Raw genomic sequence first — 12,157 nt, forward strand, 5'->3', positions numbered from 1 at the left:
AAAAAAAACACACCCACATTTAAAAAAACAAGTGTGGTGCTATGAATACTTGACATGTTTAATGTTAGTGACTGACTATTTTCAGTACTTTCTGCATGAAGCCTTCCTGTGCCAAATAATTCTGAGCATTTCAACAACAGTGACCAAAATCAGCTTCAGTCTGTAACCACATCAGTGGCCTTTCCTAATTACTATTTAACATCCTTTACCAAACTCCTTTAGGTGGTTTCTTTCATAGCATTAGTCTTCTTTGTCTTCTGCTAAATGACTTGGCTTTCCTTGCTGTCCAGCTCGCTAATTGTAGCTCCCACAGTCTGCTCTCAAAAAATATCTGTAAAATATATTAATTCACAGAAGGGAAAGTATCCCTTATGGTATAAGAGGGCTACATCATATGTGATACAGGTCACAAAAGAACAAAACTGAATTGTTCTGAGACATGCAAAATGAGGAAGAAATGCTTCCATAATAAAAAGTATTCAGGATTACATATATATGTTCATTATAAATCAATGCTTTTGTTTCAAAAGAATGTTGTTGTTTATATATTCCAGTTAAACTAAATTTCTGTGACGAGGCATTGGGCAGGACTGCAAATCTGATTCATGAGAACAGATAAGGATCAGAAGAAATGATCAATCCAGTCTGGAATTTTATTTCATTTTATTATCTCCTGGAGGAACTGTAATGGTGGAAAATTAACCCCTAGAGCTACCAAATAAGGTTCTCTGCTTTTCAGGGTGAAAAGCTGCTATTTGTGTTCATTCTTTTAGGCCAAATACTGTAAGCCTGGTGGGAAATGTGAATGAATAGGGTGATCAAAATTCGTCCTTAGAGCTGCACTCTAAACAAGAGGAAAAATAGGAACCTCTAACACTGACTAAGCAAAACTTATTTTTAAGAATTGTTACATCTGTAGTGTCAAGAAGGATTCGTACAGAGTCTGTGGTCACTGTGTAAGCTGCAGTACAGCATGGACAATGCAATCTTTGAAGTAGCACTGTGAAAAGCAAAGGAATTCAAAGAAAGAACATGAAGAGTCTGGTTTTGTACAACCTGTGAATATGTTTCCAAAAGCACCATAGCCCAGATATGAGACTTTCTACAACAACATCAGGTCGTTATGTTTGCAAACATGGATGCAAAGAGTTGCTGTATAATTGACTTCACTACTGTTTTTTTAAAGCACTATAACACATAAGCAACCAGCTTCTTGGCACAGTTGTGCCAAAACCAGGAGATCATTGCTAAAAAACGGTTTACAGTCTGACTGAGAATAAGGATACAGTTCTAAGGCTACAGCACTTGTGCTCTGAATCTCTTCTCCAATCCGTTTTATACCAGAAGGAATTAATTTTACTATATGATCTTGCCAGACAACAAATGAAAGAGGCAAAATCAAGGATCCACTCAGCATTTATCTTCAGACAGAAGGATGCAATAGAAAATACAGAAAAGGCAACCTCTACACAGCCTCTTCTTGAGGACTGCAATTTGCGAGAATCCAAAGCAGCACTGCTAAGACATATGGCTCCTTCCCCGACCTCCTGTTGCGGCAAGGGCAGAGAAAGGTTTGGTCACACATAAGCCCTGAAACAATTTGACATTACAAGGGGCCCAACAGCTCATGTTCAGCTAACACTGAAGGAAAGTGTTAGTGAATTAAAAATACAAGCAAGCAACCCCATGCCATGTAAACTAGATTCAGAATGAAGCAGCATTAAAAGCAGATGTGGTGTTGAATGTGTTCTGTGATGCTTTTACTAAGGCCTTTAGTTCAGACCCTGAACTCCTTTAAGCAACCCAATGTCCTCCTTAGAATTTCTGCTTACGTCAACAAAAGTTGTGTATGGCAGAGATCTATAATCTGTTTCATCAAAGGTGAGTCATTTCTGTACACTGCATAAAGTTATAATTGAATCATTTGCTCTTGAACAATCAGATATTTCACGTTATCATGTAATGTCTTTTATAACAGGAGCTACATTTGCAAGCCTCTACATCAGAAGGATACTTATGTACATTCCTAAATTTAAACATGGACGTTAAAATGAAGAGAGCTACTAACTGCTTAAAGATTAAACACGTTAAGTTTCTAGACACAGCCTGGTAAGTTTACTGAGCTTCTGGGTTGAACATTCATGTAGAAGGAAGTCTTAAAACAGTTCTTCAAGGGGAGGAAAAGTTAGGTATGACATATGCAACACCATCTCATGTAAATGTAACTCCAATGACATAAAGTTATTCTTGATTTGTCCTGATGTAAACAAGCTCAGTATCAGGCCCAATCTCACTTCAGATAATTAAAAAAATAATGTTTAAATAATGCTTTTAACAAATTACACTGTCTATGAGCAGCAAACAGTAAACACCTCGGAGCACGGAACACAGCAGCAAGCGGAAGTTTACTAAACTAACACCACTGTCATGTTTAAGCAATCCACCAACCAACCAACCACAAACAGGTAACAGCTGTAATAAATAGATCTGAACTTTTTCCACAAGAACTAGAGGTATCCAGAGGATATTTACTGGCTAGCTGTTTGCCCACCCTATTCCACAACCTTGAGGTTTCCACCTCTGAACTACCTGTTCCAAATCTTTTCATTGCATTATTTCCAACAAAAATTTTCAGATAAAATTATAGTCTGAATGCCTCTACATGAAATATAACCAGCTAAACAGCAGAACATGTTGTAATCCATGCTTGCATCTTTAATGCAGAAAAAAGGTATCAATAGAAGTTCCTATGCTGTGGTTTGACCCAACTACGCTTGAGCACTCTAGCTCACTAGTTACAACTAGACAGGAAAGGCAACTTTAACTTCTTATCCAGAGGAAACCAACGCAATGGCCAGGATAAATGTCTTCCAGCTGCAACTCTAGGGTGTGGGGTTTTCTCTTTTCTGTTCTTCATATTGTTATATAGGTGAGATATCCTAAGCAGGGGGGGTCTTCTTTTATGAAGGAGATGAAACAACGAGCAATAAGGTTTATTAGAAAAGGGTTAAGATCTGCTTCGCCTTGTGAAACATTCAAGTATTTATTTAGTCTTCTTTGGACCTGGAAAATATATTTCTTTCCATGTACATTGTCCTAAGCAGTGAAACTATGCTTTCTGGCCTCTTAAAACCATAATTTTCTCCTGCTAGGTGTTTTGCCTGAGAGGTACGTGTGAGACTAGCTCTCTGTTCTGATTAATACTGAATGTCTACTGTGTTCACCAAATAGATGACCAATTTTCCTGATAACAGTTCAAACAAATGATTATGATTAGTGGTCAGCAGACTAGACAGGCAACTTTGCTAATACAGATACGTTTGTCTTTATTTTACCAAGATGTAAAGCATCTTCAGTGGCAAGCACAGCTGGAAAGCTGGGTGCCACCAGAGTTTCCTCAGTACATGTGGTTCCTTCATGTTTAGATTGGTGTTTACATCTCCTCTCGCTCAGAGGACATAAGTGCTTCAGAATCAATCTGATGAAGGGATCAGGAAGATAGTGGAAGCACTAACAATCTTAATAGAGTTGATGATATGTGGATTTTGTATTATAAGGGCCTATGTGTCTGTCGAGCTCATGGAAGTGACAGAAAAAAAACCCCAAACATATTACCAGATTTTTAAAAACAATACTACAATTCAGGTAGATAATCTATCTCTATGTCCATCTGCTAGCTGTTATTTATTTTTAAAAACTGTATTATGTCTCCTTTGAATATACATTTCTGTCTATCTTTTACCACTACTTTTGCTGTATATTCCACCTGAAAAATTAGGTGCAGTACCATATACTGGTATATTGTGCATGCCAGCTACCTTCAGTTTAATAAAAAATGAGAGGGAGTGTCTAAAAGATTTATACATCCTAGTAATTCACCTCTTGGGAAACTGCAAGTTTCTGTAGCATCATCTGTTAAGTTGATTTGATTGATGTATTAAATTTCCTTAGGTCTAGAATAAGCCAGACTCCCCCTGCCCCTGGCAGATTATGAAATACCTGGAGTACAAACCATCTTGAATGTGATCATACGATATGGGCTAAATGGTGCCTTTGAACATCTGTTCTGGGAGCTACTCCAACAGAAATTTCTGTCTATAACAGAAAAGCTTTGGGAAAGTCTTTGGGACCCAATTACATGAAGTGAGCTCTTCTCAGAAGAAAGTACTTCTTGCCTGGCAGACCAAATGCAACCTTCAGATTTCAATGCAAAGATTCTTGGAAGTTGCTATCACAGAGAAGGGGCACTCCAAAGAAAACTTTTCTCCTACTCCTTCCCATTTGTATTGCAGTTTAGAAGTTAGTTTATCATAACACAGCTCACACATCTGCCCTTTCTTTCTGGGATATAAGGGAAATTGGAAAGATCCATCTTTCCTGTAGTGGTGGTACTGAACATAAGGGTTTCTCTCAAGTCTGTTCATAGATATATGGATAGATATCTGTTCTTGAAAGAGATCCAGTACATTTAATGTAAATTTAAAGAGGATATGCTGGCCACTGCTGGGGAATGTTAAGTATTAATTTTGGTTCAACTAATTGTGTACAGAAATAGGAGCACAGAATTTGAGACTCATCTAAAAACTTCGGGATTTTTTTTCTTTTTATTTTAAATTGGTGTTTTGAGATGTGTAAGAGTGTTTATTTAGGATACATCTGTATTTTCCAAGCCCTTTATTTTATCAATGACAAGGCTAGAAAGATGTGGTTTTCAAAAAGGCCAAGATGGTTTCAGTGAATGTCCAAGTATTTTCAGTAAGAATGGGATACCTACATTACCTGTATGTTATCTGTATCTTCTGAGAATCCCATCCAAAATTCACTTTCTTTTAACAAAAAGTATGGGCAATGAGATGCCAGTGAGGTACTTGAGTTTCTTAGGATTTACTCTTTTCTATCAGAAAACTGAATTTGGTCTAAGAAACAGTAAAATACCTTACCTTCCTCCTCTATCCCCTTCCCTTCCACTAAGTGCTGCCTCTCTAGCCCTATACTTGCTGATGGAATTCTTCTATCACCAATACTTTTTAACATTTTGTCCACCTAGTCTATAGTTATTTACAGAAATTATCTGAACTGTTATAATCTAAAGCACACGTGACAGGAACTTCTGTGAGAACTAGGCAGGCATCCTAGTCTCCAGTGGATAATTCTGCATTTTGCTTCTGGGGATAGGGACATTAAGACACGTTCAGACTTCCTGCTAAGGTGACTTAAAAGGTGGATGGTGCTTTACTACAATATCTACATTGTAGTGAGCAGCAAGTGACTGAGACAACTGAATTCAGAGCTGACAGACCTAATTCTCCCATACTGTTAATAGATAAAGGCAAGTGTCATATTTGGACCAAATAGTTTTAGACCCCTAACCTTAATTGCATTTTGTTTCCCTGGAAAATCAACAGTCCAAATTCCACCAGAGCTGCTTATGTTATGAGTGGAAGAAAGTGAACATCAGGTTGCCTATCAAAATCAACAGGAAACAAACAAAAAAAATCTGATTTATTGATTAGCTTCTAGGCCTCACCAGGAACAAACTGTTACCACTCTTCACTCCTTGGCATGCATAGACATAAGGGACTCCATGCTACCTTCCTCATTAATTGCTATTAACTCTTTTAAATCAGCTGTGCTCTAACTGGGGTTGTTGCATAGTGACCGCATGTTGATTCTCAAAAGATCATGAAATATTTTCCTTATAAAATTCTATTATTGCTTTTTTTGTTTTACGAGGATTTTTTCTTAATTGCACTTGACATAGAACATTATATATTTCTTAGTGTATATATGTATTATTACTGGAATAGTATGGGATCCTAAGAAAAAGACCTTTGTAAGTTTTAATTCTATGCAATATGCAGAGCACTAAACAAGTACCTCTGTAAAATTTTTGCAGTTCTTAACCACAGCCTACTATATATGGAATGAAAGCAGTCAAAAAGCATTGTGAGCCTCTATAGATTGATTAGGATCACTAACTGCATGCATAACTGTGTTGGAATAAGTAAACCACTGTGTTCCATTATGACAGTAAAAGTAAACTGAGTATCAAGCCTGCTGGCTTGCCAGAAGCAATTTTCTTGAGTTCTTGAGTTTTGCTTAGGGTTTTTTGGGTTTTTTTCCCTTTCATCATTTTTGATAGTGTAGATTCAAAGTTTTTCATGTCAGCTGAAATCACAGCAGCAGTTGCACAACAACCTAAACACCAACAAACTCAGTCACCATTATCTCTTAAAGAAACTTCTAGACATCCTGCGCTTGCCCATCAGGATAGCAATAGCAGTTGCACATCAGCCTGATCTAACACAGCTTCTCTTCCAGGTTCTGAAACAGCAGAGTTCCAGAGTTCCCTGCAAAAGGAAATGGCTTCCCTGCTGCATCAAACTCATGTAACTTTTCAGATTGGCCATTTATGGTCTAACAATTTTGTTGGCAAATTTAAGCAATTGAGGAAATGCTACAGATTCAGATATCTGAGAAAATGCTTATAGCCACCCAGCTGGCCACCGACTTGCCCAAATGGAAAGAGTACTTCTGAAATCTTTCTATAAGATTTAGGATCTATAAGATCTGACCTTACAGAAGGCTGAAAGAAAAGTCATACAACTTTCATACCTGGTTCCTAAGAGGAATCCAACTGAGGAGTGCTGAAAGCTTTTCTTATATTTTTATTGGTTAGAAAGGTGAATCTACCCAACCAAAAACGTGTTCCCTGGAAATGGGAACAAAATACTTTTTAGATAGCTCATTAATTTTTGCATGATTCTTTCATTCACCCCAGTGCATTATGATGTCTATCATCAGCATATGGACTCTTGAGTAAATGGACACTCATTATGTATCTTGAAAATACTGGTTATATAGAGTCCAATATCCCCCAAAAAAAGAGAAAAGTGAATAAGTTAATCACATTGCTACTACATTAAGTTGATTACTACCAGTGACCTGTATGTCTAAAGTGCATTTATGCCATGGTATGATAACCAAAATATATGAGTTTTTGAAGAACTTTATCTATGTAAACCTCTCACTCTCTATATTGTTAATAGAATCAACTAAAGTACACAGAAGTCAAGTCTGAAAGAACTGAAGTATAATATAATAGTTCATTCCAAATAGTTTCTTGAGGTAGGGGGAAGTATGGAGCAAAATTTTCAAAGGGAAGAGACCCATTTTTCCTCACAAAAATTATCTGCAAACTTGTGACAGCATTTATGTGGGCAACCATTGACATTATATAAGCAGATCCAGCAAATACACTTGCAAATGATCAGTACAGGCACCCAGCTGTAGCTGATGCTTTGCTTGTACCTTCGTGAATATTCTCTGGTAACTGCATGCATTAATCCCCTACTAAGATTACATTTTATGCAAGCATTTTTAGCACAAACACACCTCCACCCTCCTTGTTTGAACTGTGAGTGCTGGTGTATTAAAAAATATTTGGAAGACAGACTTATTAAAATAAATGTTAAGAGAACACAGTGGGGTATATTTTCAGTGTGGAGCAGAGAGATTTAACTGCATGACTTCCATTAGCTTTAATGAGAACCGCACAGCTAAATCCTCACACACCACACTAGAAGATTAACCCAGAAAACACACATTGTTTACTTTTTACTAATACTCTGATTATTACCACGTTCTTCCTCCTCCTCCTCTTCCTCCTCCTCCTCTTCCTCCTCCTCCTCTTCATCCTCCACATCTTCACCTTCCTCTTCATCCTCCTCTTCTTCCTCTTCAATCTCCTCTTCTTCTCGATCTATTTCCTCATCATCCTCCTCCTCATCACCTTGCTCCTCATTATCATCAGAATATTCCTCCTCTTCCTCATCCTCTTCCTCTTCTTCCTCTTCCTTTTCATCCATCTCCTCTGTTCCATCAGTTTCATAGCACTCGTCTACCGAAGAGTTGTCTGCTTTAACCACAAAGGGTTTTCTTTTGGGGGCTGGTTCTTGGGGTTGCTTATCTTGTGTTTTTCTTTTTTTTGCCAAAGGACAGCCATAAACACTGTGCAAAAATGAAAGATACAAATTATTACACTATCCTGCAGATTTCTGTAGGTAAGATTGTATAACTCAAGTAATTTAGTCATATACTCCAGTTCTACACCATGGTTAGTTGCTGTTCTCAAAATACGTGTTTTCAAACAAAAATGCTGTTTAGGCAATAATGACCAAGGGCAAGGACACACAAAACCTGTGAAATTTCAGATTAACTATTATTTGCCTGAAAGTGTCACACACACATGCCAGCATAACAGTTGCAGAACTGATACGAATGTGTTTTTCCTTCTCACACTTTTGTCTCTTCTACATGTTGCATTTTTTTCTAAGGCAGATGAATGTAGCTTAAAAAAAAGAGGTTTTGTCCTGATATCTATCAGTACAACAATCAGGAATAAAGCAATGCTTCATAATTTTGTAATATTCAGTAAGGTTATGATTGTGTACAATTAAGATATGCTTCAATGGTATTTAAATACTGAAAATACAACCGCAGTCTTAATGCCGTTGTCTGTTCTTATTTTTAAAAATGATTAATTGATCTTAAATTCTGTATTTCTATGCTCCGTTTCTTCATTCTAGGCTACAAGGCTGAATAAATGGGAAAGCAAGCACCCGAACACAACCAAAACCAACAGTTCTCATGGCCAGTGTTAGAAGTGTTCTCACATTGAAAAAAAAAAATCAAATAATAAACACAGTCATCTGTTGTGAAGGAAGTCAGACTTTTCAAAGCTGAGTACCACTTCCTCATCTATCTTTTTAATGCACTGTAACATAAATAGCATTTCGGAGTTCTGGTCTTCTACCCAGAGTAGCCACCTGTTTCTCAAAGGTCATATCTGTATTTGTTGAATGGGATCACCCTTGTATAACCCCTATAACAGGGGCCCTCAAACTACAGCCTGCGGGCTGGATACGCCCCCCCAGGGTCCTCAATCCGGCCCCCGATATTTACAGAACACCCACACACACACCCCGCCGGGGGTTGGGGGGGAAACCAAGCAGCCGCAGATGACTGCCTGCCACTTCATCCGCGCACCGGCCCCCTGGTTAAAAAGTTTGAGGACCCCTGCTCTATCACCTCCTACACAGAGTGACTGCACACACAAATTAACTACTGTTCAGAGAACTCCCTCTTGGAACTTTTTTACTGTGTGATTATAAATACCACTCAAGTTACTTTGGGTTTTGGTGTTCTTCCTGTGATTAACTACTTCCATGACATTTAAACTGTTCTTTCTAGCCCTTTCTGCATATCTAGCTAAAACTTCCTCTTTTACATTGTATTTTGTTCCTTTTATCCTGATTAAAAACCACTGAGGATCTTTTATCATTTTTGTCCACTCTAATAATGCTTCATATTCTATTGACAGACCACTGAAAAATAGGGGGTTTCACCACATTTAGTATTACAGATGCGCTCTCTGTGGTGTCTGCATGGTCTTGATCTTGGCCTGATTTAATTTCATCCCAGCAGCTATGCATCCCAATTACTTAAAACGCTACTTAAGTAACAAGACTTCTCTTCAAGTGCCTAACCACTTTAAATAAGTGCCTGCCTTAGTCATTGTTTTACCTAAATTTTAAGGCACTTGTTCACAGGAAGGCTGACTCAGTCTGCCCGGTACATGCATATGTAAGGAACATCCACAGTCACAAAAGATGGTATTCATCATGGAAAACCTGCCAAGGGAGACTTTCTGCATAACACAGGCACCTCTCTCTCTGCGTAGGGAGTACAGGTGTCTTTAAAGTCTAATCCAGTGTGCCTGAAGTAAACACCTCCCTCCATTAACACCATCAAGAAATACTGAGTAAATTTTAAGTCCCTCCATCAAGCCAGATCCCAACCCTCCTCACTTGGGAGTGGGTACGGGATAGTAGTCCTAACAACGTACAGTTTCCAGACACCGACACCAAAGCTGAGGCCTAATGGTGGTGGTGCAGGCTAGAGTGGGAATAGACGCACATCCTCCAGATCCCAGAACCACGCTCCACTCAGCAGGTCACACGGCATATCCTGGGGAACAGCTCCCTCTGCTAGAAGGTGACTCCCTGCGCAGATGGCCACAAGAAACTCACTCTGATACACATCAGGCAAGCAAAAGCCCAAACCTTCACTGATTTTAAGAGCCCTAAACCTGGGAAAAGAGGAGGCCTAAGCTTCTGGTGGTTTCTCTTTGGGCTACATTTGTTTCTGTCCAAAGATGATTCAATGTAAAATCTATAAATACGGTGGAAATCCTTGTCCGCAGCATTTGTTTGCTGCCAAATGACTGTCCTACTTCTTGTCCTGTGAGTCCTCCTCTTGGTCAGGACCCAGCTGCTCAGAATCAAGAGCAAAGGTGGGGCATATTTTCATGGAAAATATCCCACGTCATCACAGTCAGGGCAGAAACAGTCCAGTCTCCATCAGTCTGGGCAGTGCCCAAAACCTAGGGCAAAAAGGGAAGCACTGCTTGTTGAACTTCTGACCACACCAGGTTTATTTTGGTGCTCCACCTAGTGCTACAAGGATTCAGGAGCTGCCTATTTAAACTCTCCATATGGAGCTCTGGGAGAAGACATGAATTTTTCCTCAGACCTGGAATTTCAGAATGCGCGTAGTGCCCAGGGAAATAGCTGGGTGATAGGGAGGAACCTGTTTCATTTAGGTGCCTAACAGAGGTTGCACCCTGGAAAACAGGAGTGGGTCATGCGTGGCCTGGGGCTCAGGCAGATTTTAGAAACTTGTCTATCAGTTCAACAGGATTTAGGCAGACAGGGTAACATTTATTGAGTGGGTATGTTTTGCTTGCTTTGTTTCTGTTCCTTCTCTTTGTGACGCATATTACCCTCACTATACTTCTTCAATGCCATTATAATGAAATGATATTTTCTAAATATCCTGATCTTTATTTTCAAAGATGTAAGCAGGCTTAGCTCCAGCAGTCCCCAGGATATCATTTCTTCCTCTTATTATAACCTTCTTAGAACATTGTAAGAGGTAATGATGACACTTCACACAGCTGTGAACTAAAATGATTGAGGCTAAAGAGCATCAGCAGGCACGTAACTGTGACAATTTTTGGCCACTGGATATGATACAGATTTGAATTTTCATAGACTCATAGAACAGTTTGGGTTGCAAGGGACATTAAAGATCATCTATTTCCAAACCCCCTATTTCCAAACCATGGGCAAGGACACCTTCCACTAGACCAGGTTGTTTAAAGACCCACCCAACCTTGGACGTTTTGTCACATCAATGCCAGAACATTAACCCCACCCTGTCCCAATTTTTGTTCAGTTAATAACACTAAATACTTGCAAAAGTTTTCATCTAGTAATGCCCCAAAACAGTCCCTTTAGGATTCACAGTAGTCTGGGAACTGGGGAAGAAAACAATAGGATAATAAATACAACTATTTTGTTTTGAACTGTTGTTTAAATTTTGTATTTGCCATCAAAGTATAATTCCATGACTATTTAGATACAAATTATAGGTCAAAGTTAGAAAGAAATTGTTGCCATTGCCATTTTTGGTCATCTTTAGTCTTTTCTTCATGGCTTTATGCTTTTCTACAGAACTTTATAAAGGCTGTGAGAATCTAAGACATTACTTAGGATTCAGGCCCCCTGGAAAGTTCATAACTGGCAATGAAAATCAATGCCAGTTAGCTGCCTGGGCGGCTTTGATGCTTTTATAAACCTCATTAAGTAATTATTTGCGACTCAGCTATTCAGGTAAAGTTGTGAATTTGACTTAAGTTTTTCATTTTATCTATTCTCAATGCCTTTGCTCATAGCACTAAAACTAAGGACACACCAGCACCTAACAGAAACAAACATTTGTATATTTTAAGGGTTGTGTCCAGCACTAAACATTTGGGAATATGTAATTTTTCCAAGGAAATTAGTTATGCTAGATAACTCAAACTCAACTTTGATAAACTCTTTCCTGATTAGTTTATACCAGTTTTTCCATAACCTTGAATTTGGTTTTGGCTGTTCTTGGATTTATACTTCATAAAGCTACCATTGCACAGTTTTTTTCTTATAAACCCTTTCAAATACTGTCTTGCACTGGCTTTCTTCTGCTCGTCAAGTACACACCTCATATAGCTTACATATACCTCATGTACTATAGACTTCATAGTCCAAGCGAG

The 12,157-nt window shown here is 38.6% G+C and overlaps 1 protein-coding gene across 11 annotated transcripts in view; it reads right to left on the reverse strand.

The window, feature by feature from the left end:
• Nucleotides 1–12,157, reverse strand: part of MYT1L (myelin transcription factor 1 like) — a 305,938-nt gene that overhangs the window by 97,420 nt on the left and 196,361 nt on the right. For all 11 annotated transcript variants that reach the window (XM_027797859.2, XM_027797865.1, XM_027797864.1 and 8 more), the window contains exon 6: nt 7,640–8,010. In XM_027797859.2, coding sequence (XP_027653660.1) covers nt 7,640–8,010 — 371 coding nt within the window. The remainder of the gene's footprint in view (nt 1–7,639; nt 8,011–12,157) is intronic.

The sequence above is a fragment of the Falco cherrug genome, chromosome 6 (assembly GCF_023634085.1).
Source record: "Falco cherrug isolate bFalChe1 chromosome 6, bFalChe1.pri, whole genome shotgun sequence".
In the NCBI taxonomy this organism is placed as follows: Eukaryota; Metazoa; Chordata; class Aves; order Falconiformes; family Falconidae; genus Falco; species Falco cherrug.